Source organism: Macaca nemestrina, chromosome X, assembly GCF_043159975.1.
Source record: "Macaca nemestrina isolate mMacNem1 chromosome X, mMacNem.hap1, whole genome shotgun sequence".
NCBI classification, from domain to species: Eukaryota; Metazoa; Chordata; class Mammalia; order Primates; family Cercopithecidae; genus Macaca; species Macaca nemestrina.
The window spans coordinates 12263215-12286044 of NC_092145.1; the positions used below are offsets into that span (position 1 = coordinate 12263215).

A 22830-nucleotide genomic window follows, 5' to 3' on the forward strand; every position below is an offset into this window, starting at 1 on the left:
TAGAATATCCCTACCCTCTTGTTGAAGCACTAACAGATAGGTAGAAGAAGGGGCCCAGACAATCCACACGTTGGATTTGCAGCCACTAGGATATTTCAGTCAGCTGCTAAAGTCTCTTTGGTATAGACAAGGAGGGGGCGACTGAAGTGACTTTTCTTAGTCAATTTCCTCTCCTCCTCTCCCTCTCCCGAAGGTATTCCTTGGGTCCCTTCCATTTCCCTCTTCACAGTCCCTCCTGAGCGGTCCCAAAGCTTCAAACCTTGTTCTCCAACCCCCTTTCCCTAATGTCTCCCAACTACCACCCCCTTCCCCAATCAAACTCCCCTCCCGGTCACCACCAAAGCCCGGAGAAGTGGAACGCACACAATGCCTCCCTTATAGGGCTTGAGCTGGGAACTGAGCATGCTCAGTAGCCAAAGTAGATTTTTTTTTTTTTTCTTTTGGTCGCAAGTGCGGCATCTCTCTCAGTCCCACGCCTCTCTTTCCTCAACCCCTATCCCCTATCCCCTGTCCCCACCCCCAGCTCCCAAATCATCCGGCTTAACCCGTTCCGCACCAAAGGCCCACGGAGTTCTAAGGTGCGGATAATTAACCCGACTCCTAACCCGGCTAAATAGTCTCACTTTAGGCTAAAGCCTCACACTTTCGCCTTAAAGCCCCCGGCCCCTTACGCGCAGACAGGTAGGGGGAGTGCGAATACTACTGGATCCTAGGAAACTGGTTCCCAAGAAGGCTCCTTCCAGGATCGACCGCTACGGAGAAGTATTCCAGGAGCCCTCTGTTCTGCGGGGTGACAATTAGCCAAAGGTACCGTACCCGTGATACAAAATCCAAGTATGATTGTTGCATTTGAATGTCATTGTTGTTGACTCATTCCTCTCCATCCTGTAATTATTCAATTCCGCGTAGGCTCGACGACCCTATCGATCTCCCTCGGCCCCCCTCCCCCAGGCTCTCCAGTGTTTCTTGGCTTTTCCTGGCTTCTTGGTTGCTCTCTCAAAGGAATGCCCCGTGTGTGTGTGTGTGTGTGTGTGTGTGTGTGTGTGTGTGTGTGTGTGTGTGTGTGTGTGTGCGTGCCTTCGTTATTAGGGGACTGGAAGAGAAGAAAAAGGCTCGAGTGTGTGTGTGTATGTGGTGGGGGGATGAAGGCAAGCGCGCCCTTGTTAGAGGACTGGGGTCTCCACGCCTGAGGAAAGGGGTCGCTCCTCCCTAGGGAATGTTTTAGGCAAAAAGAGGGGGCGGATACCGGGAGGAAAGCGCGCTGTCTTTCTGGGTGTGTGGGTAGAAGAGGAATCAAATGGGCATGTCTGGGTGGGGGACGGGGGTAGGAGCTCAGGAATGTGAGGGGGTCGAAGTGGTCGAGTGTTGGGAGGGAGGACTGCTTGTGTGCGGGGTGAGGGGGGAGTGGAGAGCGGGGGCGGGGATTCAGCGCGTGTATGTAAAGGTGCAGCCCGTGTGCTAGGCTCTGGGTGCGCGCGCGGTGTCTGCTCGGGTGCGCGCGCGCCACTGTCCGCCTGCCCGCCTGCTGGGGCTGCTCGGCGGGTTTGACGGGCGAGCGGGCGCGAAGGAGCTCTGTCCGGAATCACATACAGACCATCGTGGAAACAGCAGCGCAGGTCGCGGCGCCGCGGGCCCTGCACAAGACGCTGGGCTCTAGAGGTGGGTGAATTTCCAGCGGGAGCTGCACAAGCTGCACCGACACGCGCTCTGCCTCTTCCCCGCTCAGCTCAGTAGCGCGTGTGCGTGCGTGTGTGTGTGTGTGTGTGTGTGTGTGTGTGTGTGTGCGAGAGAGAGAGAGAGAGAGAGAGATCGCGCGCGCGCGCACGCGCGCGGAGGGGGCAAGTAGCTTATTATTTTTAGTTTGAGTCCTGTTCGTTTGGGGCCGGTCGAGTGGCCAAAGTGGCCGAGGTGGCTAATCCTGCCCTCCACCTCCCACTTGCCTGCCTACGGCGCGGTCGCATGCCGCTGAGGACCGGAAAGGATCCGGGTGTCCTTGGCATCGCTGCCCCCCCATACCCCGGGCGACCAGGGCGGCGGGGCAAGTGTACTGGTCTCGGGTGGCTCCGGCTGTCGGGCCGCTTGGCTGGGTTGGGCTATATTTTTACGCCCCACTCGCAGCCACTTTCTGCAGACGTGGATCTGAGGCTCGGGGCAGTGGCCCGCGGGCTAGTCGGAGACTGCTAGCGCTCGGCAAGACTAGGAATACCAGAGGAAGAGCCGGTGGGTAACTCTAAAAGCTCTGCAAAGCCAGGCGAGCGCTGCTAGCGCGACTTTGCAAGGTGCCTAAATGTTGAGCTGATTTTTGGCATAGTGAGAACAGGATTTATGTCGCTGGCCGGGGAGGGAGCACAGGCAAGGGGGAGCCTGGGCCGCCGCTCGCAGCCACAAAACCACAGGGTCCCTCTGCCCGTGGCAAGCAGGTCAGTAACACCCTAGTGCCAACGTCTTCGAGGCGGCCTGATCTGGCCATCTCTTCCTCCTCACCCACCGCACGCCTGGGTCTAGAGAGGTCCACTGAAACTCCAGCAGCTGCCCCTTGTGGGACGGGAGCGCGTGGAGAAATGTGTGAGCAGCGGGACTGAAGGCCCCCGCGACATCCCGCGCGGTACCCCGCCTCCGCTACACGGCCCGCCAGGCTGCTGCTTGGGCCCCTGACGCGGAGGGGGCTGCGCGCCGGCTCCGGGAACAGGGATGCGGCAAACATTGCGGTACGCGCCAGGGGCCCCTCCAGCCTCCTCGCCGCCCGCCCGAGGTAGCGCACCGGCGGTGGCAATGGCCGGGTCTCTCCGCGAACCTCTACCACTTCCATCCGAGCCTTAGGCGGGCCAGCGGGGTTTCTTTCCCGAGTGAGCTCTCCGGGAGCCACCTCGGCCCACCGCCCTGCAGCCCATCAGTGGTCTGCCCTCCTCAGGCCGCCTCTCTCCTCCCAGTCGCGGACTGCCAGGCGCTGCACTCTGGTGGATGCAGGATTTGGTTTTGGTAGGGCTAGATTTGTTCAGTCCTGGTGGGTCGTGGGAGCCAAGGGTCTTTCAGGGCACGGAGAGGAAGACGGAAAGACCGAGAGGGAGACGGACAGCTCCCAGCAGCCACAGAGAAGGCTCTTGGTACCCAACTGGTACTTTGTGGGTTTTTCTTTTCTTTTTTGCGTTTTTCCCTTGATGTTTAAATGTGCATGTTTCGGTGGTACCACGCGAGTGTGAGGCTTTATTCGCATGCATTCAGTGCCCCCTTTACTCTCTTCGTAGCTCCCCTCTCGGAGCTCTTTTTCTTCCTTTCTCCACATTTCCATGGTCTCTTGCCCTTTCAGTACCTCTTTTCCTCTCTCCTTGGTGGACCAACTGGACTCTTTCTCTCTCTTGCCTGCCCCTCCAGCTGCTTGTGGCTTCCTCTGTTTCACAAGAGCTGCATTTGGGAACTTCCTGGCTCGTCCTAGTGACTTTTCCCCCCTTGCTACTTAAAGTAGAAATTGCCAGGAGGAGGAGGGCAGCTTCTTATGCATTTTCAGATTTGTTGAGATTCCTGGTTCTTGTTTTTGTACTGAATTAGGATTACAAGGAATTTTTTTTTTTAAATTTTCTGCGTTTGGTTTTTAGTTTGGTTGCTTTTGGGTTTCTTTGTTTTGAGGTGGGTGGGGTGGTGCTTTAGTAACAAGAAATGACTCAACTGAACCAAAATAGCTGTCGAAAACCACATTCATAACAAGGCAAAAAATATCAAGTGAAATTTTGATTTTACAATGAAAGTTGCTTTAGGTGATGTCATAGTTAAGAATTATGACTTCTTTTTTGCAATGCCAATCATGCTCTCATGGTGAATAGGGGAAATGCACGTCTATATGGCAGCCAAATAGCATCTCAGCAGTGCTGGCTGTATTCTGAACCAAACTACTTAAAATGCAAATCCTCCTGGGTCATGGCTAATGGATTGTCTACCTTGAGACATGTTCGGTTTTACCACTAGCTGATTCCTCGTGGGCAAAATAAACAAAGGAGTTTCTGTGTGACACTTCTTTCTTTGCATCATTTCCTTATTGCGTGTCCCTGGGTATTCTACGTATTTAATTAATATTTGGAGGTAACGATATTGAAATTACACCCAGCTTCCCATTCACGATGGAAAAGACTAACGTTGCTAAAATAGCATCAATAAAATGCACGCTGCTTGTGTCGTGTAATCTTTTCCAGGAAGCATTGTGTATATTTGTATATATATGCAGGATTTAAGGACCCGAATACGATGGGTTATTTTGCTAAGCATTGAACTCTACCAACAAGTGATTCTTTATGTGTTTATAGTCAGGGACATGGGGTGGTAATATTAGGAAGGACGGGTGGGTGTTTGGAAGTGATGATTTTAGGACGAAAAATGTGCTGTACTGAACATATTTGGTGCTGTAGAAAAAGCTACTCAAAGATTGTGATGTGTGAACTCCTCTTCCTCAGCAGTTGCAGTCTGTGGTCAAAGTAAAAGAGATAAGCAGTTAAGCCGACCATCAGTCGGACCTGGGTTCAAAATGGTAAATAAAGGTGTGGGAGAGGGCCAGGGAGGCAAGAGAGCCAGTTCTCAAAGTGGAAAGGCTGCCTGGAGATTAGCTAAGCAATGCAGGAGTAAGCAGGTTACTCTGCTGCTTTCAGAGGCTCAAAGACAAAAGGCCTTTTGCTCCCTCTTTGGGAAATGACTGACAGGAAATTAGAGACTGTTTGTTTACCAGAAAATAAAAGTTGGCCATCCCTTACTCAGTTGTTTTTCTAGAACTGCACAGATTCATCTGTGTCTTTGAAGGCAGCAGTGTACAGGAGTAAACTGATTGACAGAAACGAGCTTACCTATGGGGCTATAGCACAAGCAAATCTCTTCCCAGGTCACCGTCCCTTGGTCTTTTAACAGTCCCTGCTACAGCAGCCCAGTCCTCCCATTTCCATCCTCCAGTGAACTCTGGGCTCTAATATGTTTTGTATTCAGCCTCTCTATCTAGCTGAAGCTTAGAGAATAGATATCCACTAATCAAAATGGCTTTGTGGTGCAAACTCGATGGCATACTTGATGGTCTTGGTCATTTGAAGTGCAAATAGGAAGCTTAAGGCCTGTGTTCAAGGGCAGGGTTTGATGGTCCACGTGGAAAAAATATTTTCAGATTGTAAGATTTCAGCATGATTAATAATATATTTTCCTATTGTTGGTTGTGTGTTCTGCACATGTGAATTTTGTATAAACCACAGGTATGGAAAATAAAATGGATGGCAGTTTTGGCGGTTATTATTGTTTGACTGAGTGAGAATATTTGGAGGTTTGGTTGCCTTAAAAATACAACTCTGGTAATTATAGCCATGTGTTCACTATGGTATGATTTAAATACAAGTAATTTTTCAAGTAATGACCATTGAAAAAATGTTTTCTTTTTATTTTTTAGATTATTTCTCTTTATTCAGAAGCATACAGTTGTTTGCTGATTGCAAGAAGATGTTTCTTTGGCTGTTTCTGATTTTGTCAGCCCTGATTTCTTCGACAAATGCAGATTCTGACATATCGGTGGAAATTTGCAATGTGTGTTCCTGCGTGTCAGTTGAGAATGTGCTCTATGTCAACTGTGAGAAGGTTTCAGTCTACAGACCAAATCAGCTGAAACCACCTTGGTCTAATTTTTATCACCTCAATTTCCAAAATAATTTTTTAAATATTCTGTATCCAAATACATTCTTGAATTTTTCACATGCAGTATCCCTGCATCTGGGAAATAATAAACTGCAGAACATTGAGGGAGGAGCCTTTCTTGGGCTCAGTGCATTAAAGCAGTTGCACTTGAACAACAATGAATTAAAGATTCTCCGAGCTGACACTTTCCTTGGCATAGAGAACTTGGAGTATCTCCAGGCTGACTACAATTTAATCAAGTATATTGAACGAGGAGCCTTCAATAAGCTCCACAAACTGAAAGTTCTCATTCTTAATGACAATTTGATTTCATTCCTTCCTGATAATATTTTCCGATTCGCATCTTTGACCCATCTGGATATACGAGGGAACAGAATCCAGAAGCTCCCTTATATCGGGGTTCTGGAACACATTGGCCGTGTCGTTGAATTGCAGCTGGAAGATAACCCTTGGAACTGTAGCTGTGATTTGTTGCCTCTAAAAGCTTGGCTGGAGAACATGCCATATAACATTTACATAGGAGAAGCTATCTGTGAAACTCCCAGTGACTTATATGGAAGGCTTTTAAAAGAAACCAACAAACAAGAACTATGCCCTATGGGCACCGGCAGTGATTTTGATGTGCGCATCCTGCCTCCATCTCAGCTGGAAAATGGCTACACCACTCCCAATGGTCACACCACCCAAACATCTTTACACAGATTAGTAACTAAACCACCAAAAACAACAAATCCTTCCAAGATCTCTGGAATCGTTGCAGGCAAAGCCCTCTCCAACCGCAATCTCAGTCAGATTGTGTCTTACCAAACAAGGGTGCCTCCTCTAACACCTTGCCCGGCACCTTGCTTCTGCAAAACACACCCTTCAGATTTGGGACTAAGTGTGAACTGCCAAGAGAAAAATATACAGTCTATGTCTGAATTGATACCGAAACCTTTAAATGCGAAGAAGCTGCACGTCAATGGCAATAGCATCAAGGATGTGGACGTGTCAGACTTCACTGACTTTGAAGGACTGGATTTGCTTCATTTAGGCAGCAATCAAATTACAGTGATTAAGGGAGACGTATTTCACAATCTCACTAATTTACGTAGGCTATATCTCAATGGCAATCAAATTGAAAGACTCTATCCTGAAATATTTTCAGGTCTTCATAACCTGCAGTATCTGTATTTGGAATACAATTTGATTAAGGAAATCTTAGCAGGCACCTTTGACTCCATGCCAAATTTGCAGTTACTGTACTTAAACAATAATCTCCTAAAGAGCCTGCCTGTTTACATTTTTTCCGGAGCACCCTTAGCTAGACTGAACCTGAGGAACAACAAATTCATGTACCTGCCTGTCAGTGGGGTCCTTGATCAGTTGCAATCTCTTACACAGATTGACTTGGAGGGCAACCCATGGGACTGTACTTGTGACTTGGTGGCATTAAAGCTGTGGGTGGAGAAGTTGAGCGACGGGATTGTTGTGAAAGAACTGAAATGTGAGACGCCTGTTCAGTTTGCCAACATTGAACTGAAGTCCCTCAAAAATGAAATCTTATGTCCCAAACTTTTAAATAAGCCGTCTGCACCATTCACAAGCCCTGCACCTGCCATTACATTCACCACTCCATTGGGTCCCATTCGAAGTCCTCCTGGTGGGCCAGTGCCTCTGTCTATTTTAATCTTAAGTATCTTAGTGGTCCTCATTTTAACTGTGTTTGTTGCTTTTTGCCTTCTTGTTTTTGTCCTGCGACGCAACAAGAAACCCACAGTGAAGCACGAAGGCCTGGGGAATCCTGAGTGTGGCTCCATGCAGCTGCAGCTAAGGAAGCATGACCACAAAACCAATAAAAAAGATGGACTGAGCACAGAAGCTTTCATTCCACAAACTATAGAACAGATGAGCAAGAGCCATACTTGTGGCTTGAAAGAGTCAGAAACTGGGTTCATGTTTTCAGATCCTCCAGGACAGAAAGTTGTTATGAGAAATGTGGCCGACAAGGAGAAAGATTTATTACATGTAGATACCAGGAAGAGACTGAGCACAATTGATGAGCTGGATGAATTATTCCCTAGCAGGGATTCCAATGTGTTTATTCAGAATTTTCTTGAAAGCAAAAAGGAGTATAATAGCATAGGTGTCAGTGGCTTTGAGATCCGCTATCCAGAAAAACAACCAGACAAAAAAAATAAGAAATCACTGATAGGTGGCAACCACAGTAAAATTGTTGTGGAACAAAGGAAGAGTGAGTATTTTGAACTGAAGGCGAAACTGCAGAGTTCCCCTGACTACCTACAGGTCCTTGAGGAGCAAACAGCTTTGAACAAGATCTAGGTCATGTAATCTTACTTCATACAGAGGACATTTATTTAATGATGAAAGTGCCTTTTGTTGACTTCTAACTTCCAAATACTATATTATCAATAGGCATAGAGGCAGGTGTTTCCAAGGGTGTCTCATTAACTGTAGCTGCAAAGATGTGTCAAGTAGAAGCGAATATGTTTAATAGATTTTACTACATAAAACCTATACTGTGGAGTCCTGTGGGGATACTGCAAACTCTGTTGCCAAAGGGATGCTTTATACACGTAATACTGAATTTAACCTTAAGAGGCAAATCTGTTTTGTATCCCAATGCAAAACCTTCGTCTCTTTGTGCTTTGTAAAGCAAACTCAAAAAAACTGGTACAGGTGTTTGTACCTCAGCTGGGTCCTTTATCTTGCACGTAGATTAAGTTGGTGGAACTGGAATAATCCTTTTGATTTGTGGCATTGTAACAACTCCGTGTAAAGATTATCTGAAAAGTAAAAAAACAAAAAAACAAACAAAAAAAAAAGCATGCAAAGAGAGAACATTCGATAGTATTTGTAAATTGGTAACCTTTATGGCCTGCATCTTGAAACTGCTGGATTTATAATGTTAAATTGTGCAAATACTTGTTTAAAATATAACATGCATTACATAACTATAAAATAAATTTGAATACTTTAAGCATTACCTGTCTATACATAAAAATCTAAAAGAAAAAAATCAACGTGAGTTAGATAGCATTTGTGATGATCTGAAGAAATATGTGATGTTTATCAGAATTAAACATGGCTCAAATTAAATTAACACTAGAGTTTGTTCTCAGTTAGGTGAAATACCCACAATCCTTAAAGGTTGTCCAAAATAAGCAGAGTGCTTACTGTGTGAGCGCACCCAAAGCTATTTTTGTAACATAATTCGTATTTATGAAGTACTTTGTATACTAAATAGAAAAATGTGTACTCCTTAATATGTATTTAATATGCCTGACTTGTTTTCCTGATCACAGTGAATTTACCAGTAAGTATAAATGTAGACAGAAAAAAATATACTAAACTGAAACAAGCTGATATGTACAGAAATATTCTGGACTTTGTGATCAGGTGTAACTTAAAAACAAAAAAAAAATTAAAAACAAAAAAAAAGAAAAAATACAAAAGAAAAGTTAACTCTGTGCTATTCTTGTGAATTTAGCATATTATCTTCAGATTTGTTACCAACTGTGCATTTAAAAATAAGTTCCTTAGTTTTCTAGTATTGTGTCTTGGGCAGTTGTTATTTGCCATCAGTTGTCTTGCTTTTCAGGATTCTATGAGCTTAATTCAAATAGTTTTCGCTACAAGTATTTAAAAAATAATGAATAAGGTTAATAGTTATATCTTGTATGCATCAGTATCCTGTTCTTTCATCATTCAGACCACTATCAGATAATCTAGTAGAACTGTAAACATCATGGTAATCTTGGCTATGAAAAAAGCCACACTGTAAAAATGCTTGCATTGGTTTCAGATGAGTTCACAGTCTGCAACTACAAATGATACGCCCCTGTGTTTGCTTTTGCTAAGATCTAAGTCAAAATTTGTTTAAGGAATAAAGTAACTGAGAATGGGTGATTTCGGAACTTTTGTAGGAGCTCCCGATTAACAAAGTGATATTCAGAAACACATTGTCTTCTTGGCCTGCCTGCATATATATATATATAGATATATAGATCTATATAGATATACATATATATGTGTGTGTATATATATATGTGTGTGTGTATATATGTGTGTGTATATATATACACATATGTATGTGTGTGTGTATATATATAGTGTGTGCGTGTGAGAGAGTGTGTGTCCCATCTTTTTTAATTACCTTATAAATCAGTAAGATAACCAAGAAAGTAAACATAGCCATTCCTCATGATTGCAAGTGGCATATTTTTTTGTTGCAGCTTCCAAAATGATATTATGTTTATAGTTGCAGTAGCTGTTCCTTTACTAATCACTAATTTCAGGGCTTTATGTGTTTGTTGCAAGACAAAAAAAAAAAAGAAGCTTGGCTTTCTTGGGTGTGTGTGTATGCGTGTGTGTGAGTGTGTGTATATATATGTGGGTATATATTCATACATATAGATAATTTGGAAATCTTTTTTAAATAGCAAAAATGTCTCCATGTGTATGTGCTGGTGCTCTTAAAACTTTAGTGTGTAATTTTAATTTTTATGATGTCTGTGAAAACTTTATATGAATATAAAATAATTCAAACAAATAATTGCTTTCTGATCTTGAAAGAAAAGACAAGATGTGTGCCCAACAGCTTTTTTCATCCACAGTTTCATAAGGACATTTGATATGCCATTACCATGCATGCACACATCCATGGATTAAAGGGCTCCTAATGTATACTGACAGGATAAAGATACAAAGGCTTCAAAGAAAGTGCTTTAGTTTAGTCTGTCAATAAAGTATGGCTTGAGGGATCTTAAATAGACACTTATAGGAGGAATCAGAAAGTTCCACTCATGATCTGGGGATAATAGGTCATTTGAATGATACCTTTTATTCAGTGTGGTGATGTTTTGAAGATGTTTCAAGGTTTCTGCAGAATTCTCAATGGCAAGAGTACCTGCCACCATCTCAAAAGCTTGCTGTAGCATATTGGCTATCTCATACTCTTCTGCTAAAAGGTATAAATGTTCAACTTTTTTTAAAAAAGTAATTTAACGTACGTGGTTATTTGGAGGTTCAAATTGTAAATGAAAGTAACAAATTCTTGGTTAAGGCTAATATATTTTCCTTAACTGAAGTCATTGTGCCTACATTATATAGTGTATACAATTTTGCACCTGTCTTTCATTAGTTCTAGTTGTACATTTTATGATAATGTAGTTAGGTATAAGTTCTGAGTTGAGTACAAGAACAGTTAAAATACTGTATCTACATTTTGTTGGCTTCAACTATAACCTTGATGTTAGTTTAACCCCTTGAGGTATGATATGTACATCAGTACAACATTTTCAGTGGAACTCGGATGCAAACCTATAAAATCCAAGAAGTGCTCATTTCTAATGTGGTCTGACACATCGTGGGCTTCTTGGCACTATGTTCATGTGTATGGACTATGTTAGAATGATTGCAAACAAATTTAGATCTTATGAAATCAGTGAAGGGGTTGAGATAATATATTGTGTCCATGTAATATAAATCAAGTTTTAAATTATTTTTTTATGAAATCAATAAAGATGATTCAATTCTTTAAAAGTAAGTCTTTGTGTAATTTTATGAGAAAGCAGCTATTAAAGTAGAGTGATTCAAGTCTATAAGGCAATTTATATTCTATATTTAGTTTTTCATTCTGAATAAACTGAAAAAATATATTAATTAGAAATTTATTTAAGACCATCTTCCTTTTGTTGCTTTTTTTAAACACTTTTTTTTTAAGCCATAAGGATGCATAAATTATACAGGACATGACCTTATGAGTAATATCAACAGGTATTTCAGAAATAACAGAACACATCTAGAAATGTATGGTGGTAATATTAATCTATAATATTTTTTGCATGATTTGTACATTGACATTGTATGAAATGAGCACAGTGAGGTTTTTTTTGCTGTTACTGTCGCATCCAAAGAGTTGGAGAGAAACTATGTTAAGAATGTATTTATAATCACTATTTTAAAATAAAGTAAAAAAAATTGTATTGTTTTTACCCTGATTTGATTATTAGTATTTTAGGTTAATTTGTAAGAGAAAAATCAAGTAATGCTGTAAAAGCTAATGTAAATCACAGAAAAGAACTGTTTTAATGACTTTTGTTTGCTTTTAATAACATCAAGGTATTAGAATTTATTAATTGCCATTTTTATGAAAGTATTAATAAAATTGTTTGCTACAATGATATTTCTGAAGCCACAGTTTGTTAAATATATTTGTCTTTCCATTATTTTTCAGAAAAAATAAAGCAGTAACCAAACTGATCATTTCACCCAGATTTGAGGGTAAGATATAGCTTTAGAATACTGTTTGTATTCAACTTAACTGCTAAATCTCTGTTAAAAAAAAAATGCTTTCTTTAGAAACATATTTTCAATCTGTGTTCCTTCCCACTGGCAGCCCCTTTGGAGAAGAGTCAGACAGTGCCAAGATCAACATGCTTTGATTCTTGCCCATTCTTTTGAATCAGTTGGATTCTGACATAACTTCAGATAAGCAAATCTTAACTATCTCAACAATCTTAACTATCTGCTCAAATACTTTTAGAAAACCTTCAGTACCTCTGTATTCCATTGCCAGTTTGCATGGTTACAGGTTAGTTACCCACTTTATGGAGTGAATTGTGATTTGTATTTGGTTCTTTTAAAGATGACCAAAATTATCAATCCGTCACTTTACCAAAATTATTACTGTTGTGGAAAATGAACTAATTGCATTATGGTTAACTTGAGGGCAGAAAGGAATATAATTGACTATATTGCCCAATACAGTGGGTTTAAGGTTCATATATTTATGGTAAGACAAGTAAAGACAGAAACAGAGAAAGAGAATATAAATTAAGATTGTTGTTGCTTTACACGTATACATAGGTATGCTGAAGGTGTGAACAGTATAGATAGCATATACAAGGACTTTTAGACTAAATGCCTTATGCATCTGAGGAGATACACTGCGGGATTGTGTTATTTTATTTATTTATGAGTACTGAGCACAGAGCTTTGGGTTCCAGCCACTTCTGTTATGTAGACAAGTGGCATCAAATCAAGGTTTGGCATCATTTCTCGTGCTCTATCCAATTAGTCACTGTGGTCAGATGGGCTGAACTAAAATAAAATATCCTGTTTGTGGCTTCACTTACCGAGAATAACTGGTGACATATATCGAGTTCACCTGATAATTGTTAACTCTCAATTTCAGATTTCCTAAGGATCTGTTCTTTATTTAAAAGCAAATGGGAAGTCAAATGAATTTTAATAACTTACTTTGTACAAAACTGCCCTTAATCTAATTTTGAATTTTTTTTTTGTTTTATTTATTTATTTATTTAATGTCTTTTCAGTTTCTACTGGTTGATAGGATTGTGTTTTAAAAGGGGGAAATCAAGGAAGGGAAATTGTGTTGTTTTTCTTATATGAAATGACTTTTTTTAATTAAAAAAAAATATTTTAACCTGTTGTTCTTATGTCTGCAGGGGGAAAATAAATTAGGGCTCTGAGGCATTTGAATATTTTAGACCAAATAATTGCTATTCAGAATAAAGATTCAAACTTCTCATTAATTCATAATTAACATTTCCACTGACAAGAGGACCCAGAACCAGGAAAGAATTACTCAACCCTCCACTTTAGTTTACTTTTGTAGACACTGCCTAAATAGAAATAGAAATTCTGGTGATTTCAGTAACATCAAAAATGACAAATTACCTGTTTAACTTAAAAAGGTCATGAATGAGGCCTTCAGAGAAATAATGTTAATAATATAATGAATAACCATAGGGCAGTGCCTTTAAATTAGCTATATGAAGGAAATAGTCTTTTTAAGTTCCTGAACAATATATTTCTCTTAGTTGGCACCTCACAAATACTAGGTCATGTCAGATGCTGCTGGTTAATAGCTGAAGGAAGGCATGTTGTGCAGTGGACATTGCTCATAGAAGTGTTTGAAAATCATAGTAAGCTTTGTTCTCCCTGCTAAGACTTGCTATGTATATTTCCATCATTGTTTCATGTAAACTGAACCATTGTGGTAAACTTTTGGAGTTGATATGGAGTAACTTTAATGCTGTTTTCACAAATAAAAGTTTTTTCTTATAGGTCACATTTGTAGCCATTCAGTGTGTTTATTAGTGTGAAATTAGTAAAGCTCAAGTTCAAAAAGAAATGCAAATAATCTGGTTTTTAGCTGATGCAATCATTGTATTAGTTTACATGTCTAGGCCAGGTCTACCTACACACATACACATGCGTACATATAAGAAAGATAGAGGGTAATATGTGCAAATAGTGAATTATGCACAAAGGGAATTGTCTAGTTAATGTAAACAAAATATTTCTACCTTGACCACCTAGATTTTTCAAATCCAAGTAGATTGGGACCTAAATGTTAATTTGTCCTGTTTTTTTTTTTTTTTTTTCCTACACTTGAAATTAAAACCTGACCACTTTGTCATATAGAGTAGAAATTATGCCCAGTTTATCTCCCAAGACTTCTCTGGATTTCAGTTATGTTTGTTGTCTTCAGATTTTATTTTGATTTTCTTTGTTAACATTTTTCATCACTATCATCCCCAAATTATATGCTTAATAAATATATAGTGCTGTGTACAATTTTCAGGCAACCAGCCCGTCCAGGTGCAAATCAATGCTGCTACTACCTTTCACAAACGTTATTCAGAGAACTGTATAGGGGCATTTAGAACCAAAATAATCAAAGGATGAGGATTGAATTAGAAATTATTGGAACAGGTATGGGTTTTTTTCCCTTAAAGAAGGAAAAGTTGTTTGAAGATTATGACTAAAGAACAGGATGAGAACAAAGGAGTATTAAGGGAAAAAATATTTAATTATCAGATAGAATTCAGAACTTAAATACTGAATAAAAGTATCGCAAAATAAGTCAAATTGTAGATTTCTTTCTCATTATTTACCTCAGCTTTATTTCTTTTAAACAGATATGAAATCTAGGCTTTGTCAACACAATAGTAGTTTACGGTTTTTATAGAACCCACTGGTCAATTAAAACATTTAGTTACCTTTGCAACCCCTATGGATTTTTTTTTCCCTTGATTGACTGACATCAAGGATTGACTGAATCTCAAAGCCTCCCGATACAGTTTTAGCTGTTAAAAAATGATAAGTAGCATTCGTGTTTAATGAGAATAAGAGGTGAAAAATGCATATCACAGAAAACCATCATGATAGGGAGCAAAATAAATGAGTACAAACATTTGCGTTCCCAGATACAAAAACCTGTGGTCAAAAAGCTGCTAGACCTTTTGGGTTGTTTTCAGAAATCTTATTTAAAAAAGAAAATATCAAGTGCCTATTTCAGAAGCTATTTCCTGTACGAATCCCCAGGAAGCCATGTATCTGCCATGGATCCCCTTGTTCCATGGCAGGATGTGTCACATTTGCCAAGTCCTCCCTGCTGGAAATTTTTCTCTTCTGCTGTTACAAACAACCAACACTGTCTATGGCATGGGCTAGCTTAGGGAGAATTTTTTTCACTGTTTTTTGGTAGGTAGTGGTAATACACGCAAAAAATCTAGGAGTCTCAATACAAGCGTCTATTCACCTTTGTAATATTACCATACTAGAGAGCATTTGGGTCTTGTATGTTTTACACATTGCGTCTTTGTTTTTATTCATCAGTTATCCTCTAGCCCACAGAAGCTACTAGTTATTTTATTCATCCCTCTCTTTCAAAGTAGAAGCTAATCACCATCCTGAAATCTCAGTTATTTATAGAAATGATCATCACACTTCTACGTGCCCATTTCCTTCTATAACTTCTAGAAATATAGAAAATTTAGTACAGTAAGTGATGGATTTAAAAGGAAGTCCTACTGACACACAAAAAAATCATGATATGAAGACAGAGTGACTTACCAGAGAAAAACAACTTTAGGAAATCATTTCTTAAGTTTTAGATTTCCTTGCTTTGCAATTAGACTTCAGTGCCTTCACTTTTGAGCTGGACCCAATGAAATCCGTTTTCACTCTGGGGCCACGCAATAACTAGAAATGATATTGCTGACATGTGGGCAGGTTTGCCATGTGTTGCCATAAACATGGCTGCTATTTTCTCCTTGCACTTTCTACTTCAGAAAATATTCATTCTCTCAGATTTGGCACAGCTGCTGAAATGCTGCTGTATCAATTCTCACCATGAAAATTCAAAAAGAATTTTTTTTCTATATGTAACTAAGCAGTTACACAAAAATGCGTATTGGAAACTGGATAAAAACATCAGGATAAAGAAGATAACTAGTGTGTTCATAAGAAAAGAGGGTTTTAAGGAAGCGAAATGCAGGCATTTTATTAAAAATTACATCTACCACCTCCCTTTGAACTTGTCGACTTTTTGAAGACTCCAGTGTATGCATTATAAGGGGAATAGGACTCAGTTTATATGCAGCATTTTCACTCTCTGCTCATTCTTCTTGGTTGCCTAGCCTGTGCTGCAGTGTAGAACGTGTGAACAGTAACTTTTGTTTTTAAATCCCAAATGCATATATGATTTCAGTTGCTCATTTGAATATTAACACATTGGACGTGACCAGTTTCTAACGTAATATTTTTACTACAGCCAATTGAGACTTCACTGAATGACCTTATTTCATCTGAAAGGTTATCAGAGCAGGGGTAAACTAAGAGGCTGTTGGTCAGTTTCAGTGTTTAAAGGCCATCACAGGAAAATGGAGTATTTTAGTATATGTACTCTGAATTTCCAAGTCAGATTATTTGGTCCTAATTTTTCTTCTCTTTTGAAAGAGTAACTAGGGCTAGCGAGGGGAAGTGACTTGCCCAAGGTCATAAAATTATTACGGCCAGTCTGGTCTAGGACCTGATTCTCCTCACTCACAGGACCATGTTATTTCCATTACACTGCTTTGTTTGGAAGTTCCGGAGAGGAAAATGAGCATCTGTGGGTGAGGCTTCAGGCAGACATTCCAATGCAGCATAAGGACATTTTCTGTAAGGTTTTAGAACGCTCTATAACTGGAATGAACTAGATGCAAAATACAGAGCTCTTAGTCCTTAGAAATGTTCAAGCTGAGGATGGTTCTAACAAGGAGGATGGATGTTATTCAAGAAAATTTATTTGAATGTGAGCTTGGACTAGGTGATCTTGGAGGACACTTGAAACTCTAAGACACTAAGGATTCTCTAGTGTATACACTGTAATCATTTACCCAGAAAGTCAAAACTATCAAATATGTTTCATCCAGAATATTTAATTAATTGATCTTTGTAGTTTAATGACCAGCAGATGATCTCTACTAGTAGAATAACAAATTAGTAACCCCCCAAAATACCAGGTAGGTATTAGGCATCATGATAAAAGGGACATAGAGTGAAATCTCCCCCAGTATGTAGTGTTTGTGTTTTAAGTGTCAGCATTTCAAAACGAACAGTCTCTGATGTTTAATTTTTTTACAAAGGAAAAAGAAATTCTTTTGTACATTGCACTGAAGATGGCACTGTAGTAACAACCCCACACTGGAAATGCTGAGACATGCCGGTATATGTTATTTCAATCCTAAATTTCAATTTTGACACTATTTCTTGAGCTTGGCAAGTGGAACACAAAGGTTAATATCTTGTAACATCATCTTTGCTAATTGGAGTGGGGTGCATTTTTTTATAATTTACTCTCAATAAGATAGAACTGAACTTTATTCCAAAGAATTGCAATTCAGGTTGCAGCTCAACAGACTATATTCAGAATAGAAATTGCAAATTATCCGACCAATAAAAAATTATTAGAAATATTTATTTGAATCTTCTTCCATAAAGATAGTTTTCCTTAAAAAAAAATAGTAAAGGAAAAATGAAACCATTCAGACCTCAAGGACTGTTTTGTTTGTTTATTTTTGGGGGATGTTATTAATTTTTAAAGATTGTGGGTACACCCAGGATGACTCTGAAATGCAGTTCCTAGGTTTTCTTTATTCCATCCATATCATTAACTAGAGCTCCATCAAATGTGGCTACCCTGCAATTCCTGGTTCCTTTAATCACAAAGAGTATTCCCTCAGGTACCAGCAACTCATTCAAAATTAGCAGTTTTATACTTTGGAGTCATACTTCACTTTTAAATAGTCACAGTGTTAAACATACAAATAACCTCTGCCCAAGTAATTTTATGTTTTAGTAGAGAAGAATAGAAGCGAATAAAAATACTTACTTTGACTTGACACTGATGTGCAAGGCACGTTGACCCTTCCACCCTTCCCTCTCTCTTCATCTCACGTGCCTTTGCATGATACCACTCTATCTGCCTGCTGCCTGTGCAGCCTCATAGCTCTTCACTCAAACGTTACTTCTTGGGACAGTGGCCTTATGCCCCCACCCTCACTAAAACTGTTTCTGTTTAACAGTGTTTTTCTGAAAATTCACATTCGGATACCAGATTCACATGCCGCTAATTCACAGGCCCATCAAATATGTCAGTACTCTGAGACATTTTCCAGAGAGGACATCAAGGAGTGGAAGACAAGACCACGTTAGTCGAACAAATAATGGTGTTTCAGGCCTGGGACAAGCAGTGGACCAGGGGACCTCCTTGGTATGCTTCAGTTTTACCATGGGTAAAGCTGGTACAGTTCAGACCAATAAGGAGAGAGACTGACTTCAACCTCTCAGGAAGTCCCATCTGATGTCTCCTTAGTGGCTTTCATTCATTCCACATTATTCATATTAGAGTGGAGGGAGTGGGAGCCAGTTAGGTAAGGCTCTCTTGTGGAAATAATATTTAAATGAAAGTCTTGAAGGGTGAAGTTCATATTAATGACTGAGGAGTAGGGTTGAGGAGGGCCTCTGAGGTTGAGAGAACAACACGGGCTTTGACTACAGTGTGGGAATTAACTCATTATGTTGTACTGGTCAGGTAGGCAGTGCCTAGGCCAAGGGTTGGCAAACTTTTTCTGAAATAATTTTCTGAAATAGCAAATATTTGAGGTTTTACAGACTATATTGCCTGTGCTTCGACTAGTTAACTGCTGTTGTCGCACAGAAGCAAACACAGACAACAGGTAAACAAATGGTTGTGACTGTGTGCCAATAAAACTTTGTCGTCCAAAATAAGCTGGGGGATGGATTTGACCTACAGGCCAGAGGTATCAACCCCTTGGCTAGATTCTGAAGGACCCTGAAGGAGTTTGACTTTCAGGTGCTTTGGGAAGTCAATGAAGGTTTTTTTAAAAGCAGTGCAGTGATATGATTAGGTTTGTTTCCAACAGACTTCCTTCTGCTTCTGGAGGCTGGACTAGAGGTGGTGAGGAGCAGAGTATAAGTGGGGAAGCAAGTCAGGAAGCTCTTGCAATAGTGCGGTCCAATAACAAACACAATCCAAGCTAAGATGAAGGAAGAATATGAGTTGTGAGCTATATTTTCAATGTCAACGCCGTAGCACTTGTCAATATACTGGATATGAAGGTCAAGAGTGACAGTGGAATGAAGGAAAACCCTGAGTTCTGTGCCATGAGCACCTGCGCTGATAAAGATGCCATTCTCTGAGATGAGGACCTCTAGGTTAGCGGTGGCTGTGCAGGGTAGGCATCACGAGAGTAAGAGTTTCATTTTGGTGGCCGGGCGTGGTGGCTCACGCCTCTAATCCTAGCACTTTAGGAGGCTGAGGTGGGCGAATTGCCTGAGCTTAGGAGTTCAAAACCACCCTGGGCAACAAACTGAAACATCGTCTCTACTAAAATAAAAAATTAGCCGGGTGTGGTGGCACACACCTGTAATCCCAGCTCCTGAGGAGGCTGAGGCGGGAGAATCGCTTGAGCTTGGGAGGCAGAGGTTGCAGTGAGCTGAGATTGTGCCACTGCACTCCAGCTTGGGTGACAGAGTGAGACTCCGTCTCAATAAATGAATAAATAAAATAAACTTCCATTTTGGACGTGTTAAATTTGAAGTGGCTGAAAGTCTTCCAATTGTCAGACTGGTGACTGACTTTGTTCAACAGGAGCTCTGAGGAGAAGCTTAGGCCACAGACAAAATGGAGAAGTATTATCGTTTTGAAACTGAAGGTCATGGAAGAAGGTCACAGAAGGAAAAAAACAAACAAACAAAAAAACAACAAAAAACCAAGACCCTGAAATGATGGCAGGTGCTTTAGAGCTTTCTTTTTCGGTGTCATCTGTACTGTGCGCATTCTGCATCGGAATCTCCTGAGGTGCTTGTTAACATTCAGACTCTTAGGCCCCATCCCAGACCTTCTGAATCAAAATTTTTGTGGTCAGGACCCAAGGAATGTCCATTTTGAAGTTTCTTAGGTTATTCTTATTCCCATTAAATTGTAAGAGTGTCTGCTGTTTAGGTAACTTAGAAGATAAAGTACCTGCAAAAAAGGGAAAGGGTGACCAGACAGCATGACAGAAAACTAGGAAGCTGTGGGGTCCTGGGAGCAAAGACAAAAATAGCTTCCACAAAGGACTCCGTGACTGACCATGCCCAGTGTTGCTGAGAAACAGCAGTGCTATCTAAGCACGCTTTTCTGGCACGGGCCCCACTGAGATTGCATGAAAGGCTGATGTCAGAACAGCTGTGGGACTTCACTCCCTAACAAGAGACAGAATCTTAGAAAGAAACTCCACAGAGGGAAGGGATGATGGATGAGAAATGGTACAGAATAATCAGGACCACAATACTGGGCAAAGTGAAAGCAAAGATCAGTGCAAGAAAGACTTTAGGATTCCAGAGGTGAGACATGGAAACAGCAAAGCCAGCAGCAGGATTCTACCCAGAGTAGGAGGCCAAAATGGGCACCTAGAGTCAGCATCAGACGGCAACAGGGGTGGGCTGTGGTGGAAGCTCACCACACTCTAGCACTTCATAAATGACTTTATGTCCAGTAGTCCTGCCCCAACAGAGATGAGGAACAAACAGAAGAATCTTGGAGCTGTAGCTGTTTTCTGTGGTCTTTGAACTGAAACAAATTCGGCCAGGAAAACCCCACTACCACCCCTACTCTGCCATGGAAATTTTTCCTTAATAGAGAATGCTTTTTAAATTCAAGTTAATGCACATTCACTGAATGCCTACTATGTGTTTTCTCTGGGCCGGATGATGGAAGAGACAGAAGAGTTATACCAAGTCTCAGCTCCCATGGAGCTTACAATCTAGTGAAGGAGGCAGGTATGAAAATGACTAACTAGAATATCACATCCTTAATGCCATAACATAAAGGGAATGTGGTACTTGAGCAGGCGCTGAGCTATAGGGCACAAGGAAGGCTTCATGGTGGAGGTACATTGTGACCTAACCTTTGAAGGATGGATTCAATTTTGATAGGAGAGGGACGTTCCAGCTGAGAGAATAATGTGTGTAAAAGCAGAGAGGGGTGGGGAAGCTTGGTGTTCTTGAGATATTAGGTGGTTCAGTGTGGCTGGAGCATGTACCTCCTGAGGGCTATATCTACTGCTTACCTGCCATGTCCCTCTGACTCAAAGGGACCCCAAGCTCAAAATATGACATATTGAATTCATCATTCTCTCTGCACAGAATATTATTCTAGTCTTTGCCATCCTGGTACCCATCCCCTCAGCTACCTGGATACTCCAGCCAGAATCCTGGGCATCATCCTCAGCCCCTCCATGTCCTTCACCCCACAGCAGCAAGACCTGGGGATTGTGAGTGCTTCTTACCTACCAGTCATTGTTCTAAGCACTTAGCATGTGCCATGTAAATTAACTCTTTTTTTGCCATTTATACTATTTATTGAACCTCAGATTGATATTTTGTAGTATATATTTGTAACATGTATGACATGATGTTTTGATGTATGTATACATAGTGAAATTATTACTGTAGTCAAGCAAATTCACCTATCCATCACCTACTATCGTTACTGTGTGTGTGTGTGTGTGTGTGTGTGTGTAAGAGCACCTAAAGTCTACTCTCTTAGCAAATACCCAGTATATAATACACCACTATTAAGTATAGTCCTCATGCTGTACATTAGATCTTCAGAATTATTCCTCCTAATAAATGCAAGTTTCTAACCATTTACCTCCTTATTCCTAGTTCCTCCCTCTTCCTGCTCCTGGTAACCAGGATTCTATATTCTGTTTCTATGCATTAGCTTTTTTTTTCTTTTCTTTTCTTTTTTTTTTTTTTTCAGATTCTACATATAATAAGTGAGACAATTTAGTATTTCTTTCTATGCTTGGCTTATTTCGTTTAGCATAATGTCCCCTGGGCTCATTGGCAGTATTTCCCTTTTAAAGGCTGAGTAATATTCCATTGTATGTATATACCACAATTTCTTTATCTACTCATATATCCACAAGCACTTAGATTATTTCCATGTCTTGGACATTATGAGTAATGCAGCAGTGAACACAGTACTGCAGATATGTCTATAGGTGCTGATTGTTTCCTTTGAGTATACACCCAGCACAGGAATTGCTAGGTCATATGGCAGTTCTAGTTGCAATTTTTTTAGGAAGCTTCATTATGTTTTTTATAATGGCTGTACCAATTTACATTGCCACCAATAGTGTACAAGAATTCCCTTTTCTCTATATCCTTACCAGTACTTATCTCTTGTCTTTTTGTTAATAACAATCCTAGCAGGTGTGAAGTGATAGGTTGTTGTATCTATTTGTATTTTCCTGATGCTTAGTGATGTTGTACACATTTCCATATATCTGTTGGCCATTTTTATGTCTTCTTTGAGAAAATGTCTATTCAGGTCCTATGTCCCTTTTCAATCAGGTTATTTTTTTTTGTTCTGCTATTGAGTTATGTGAGTTTTAAAAATTATATTCCAGATATTTACCATTTATCTGAAATATGGTGTGCAAACATTTTGTCCCAGTTTGTAGGCTACCATTTTCACTCTGTCAGTTGTTTCCTTTCATGTGCAGAAGCTTTTTGGTTTGATATAGTCCTACTTGTTTATTTTTGCTTTGGTTGCCTGAGATTTTGGCGTGATATCAAACAATTGTTGGCAAGATCAGTATCACAGAACTTTTCCCCATCTTTTCTTCTGGCAACTTTATGTTGTAGGCACTACAGTTGTCCCTAATTTACAGATTAGAAATGGAAGCAAAAGGAGATTTTAAAAATTTGCCCAAACTTGTACACTGGTACACTTGTACACTGGTTTCAGTGACAAAGCTGGAAAACATACCCAGGCATTTTGGCTACATATCCCACACTTTTCTG

General features: G+C 40.4%; 1 protein-coding gene and 1 long non-coding RNA gene across 6 annotated transcripts in view; one reads left to right on the top strand and one right to left on the bottom strand.

The window, feature by feature from the left end:
- Positions 1-22830, bottom strand: part of LOC139360761 (uncharacterized) — a 209948-nt gene that overhangs the window by 100042 nt on the left and 87076 nt on the right. The gene's annotated exons all lie outside the window — the stretch shown is intronic.
- LOC105485084 (SLIT and NTRK like family member 4) lies at positions 443-11196 on the top strand. 5 transcript variants are annotated; one of them, XM_011747286.2, is made up of 2 exons: positions 443-807; positions 5411-11196. In XM_011747286.2, exon 2 carries the CDS (start codon positions 5461-5463, stop codon positions 7972-7974), a length of 2514 nt encoding a protein of 837 aa, XP_011745588.1. In that variant the 5' UTR covers positions 443-807; positions 5411-5460; the 3' UTR covers positions 7975-11196. The 5 variants fall into 5 exon arrangements, with proteins under 5 accessions (XP_011745588.1, XP_011745587.1, XP_011745590.1 ...); XM_011747285.2 differs by lacking the exon at positions 443-807 and adding an exon at positions 1462-1659; XM_011747288.3 differs by lacking the exon at positions 443-807 and adding an exon at positions 1871-2220.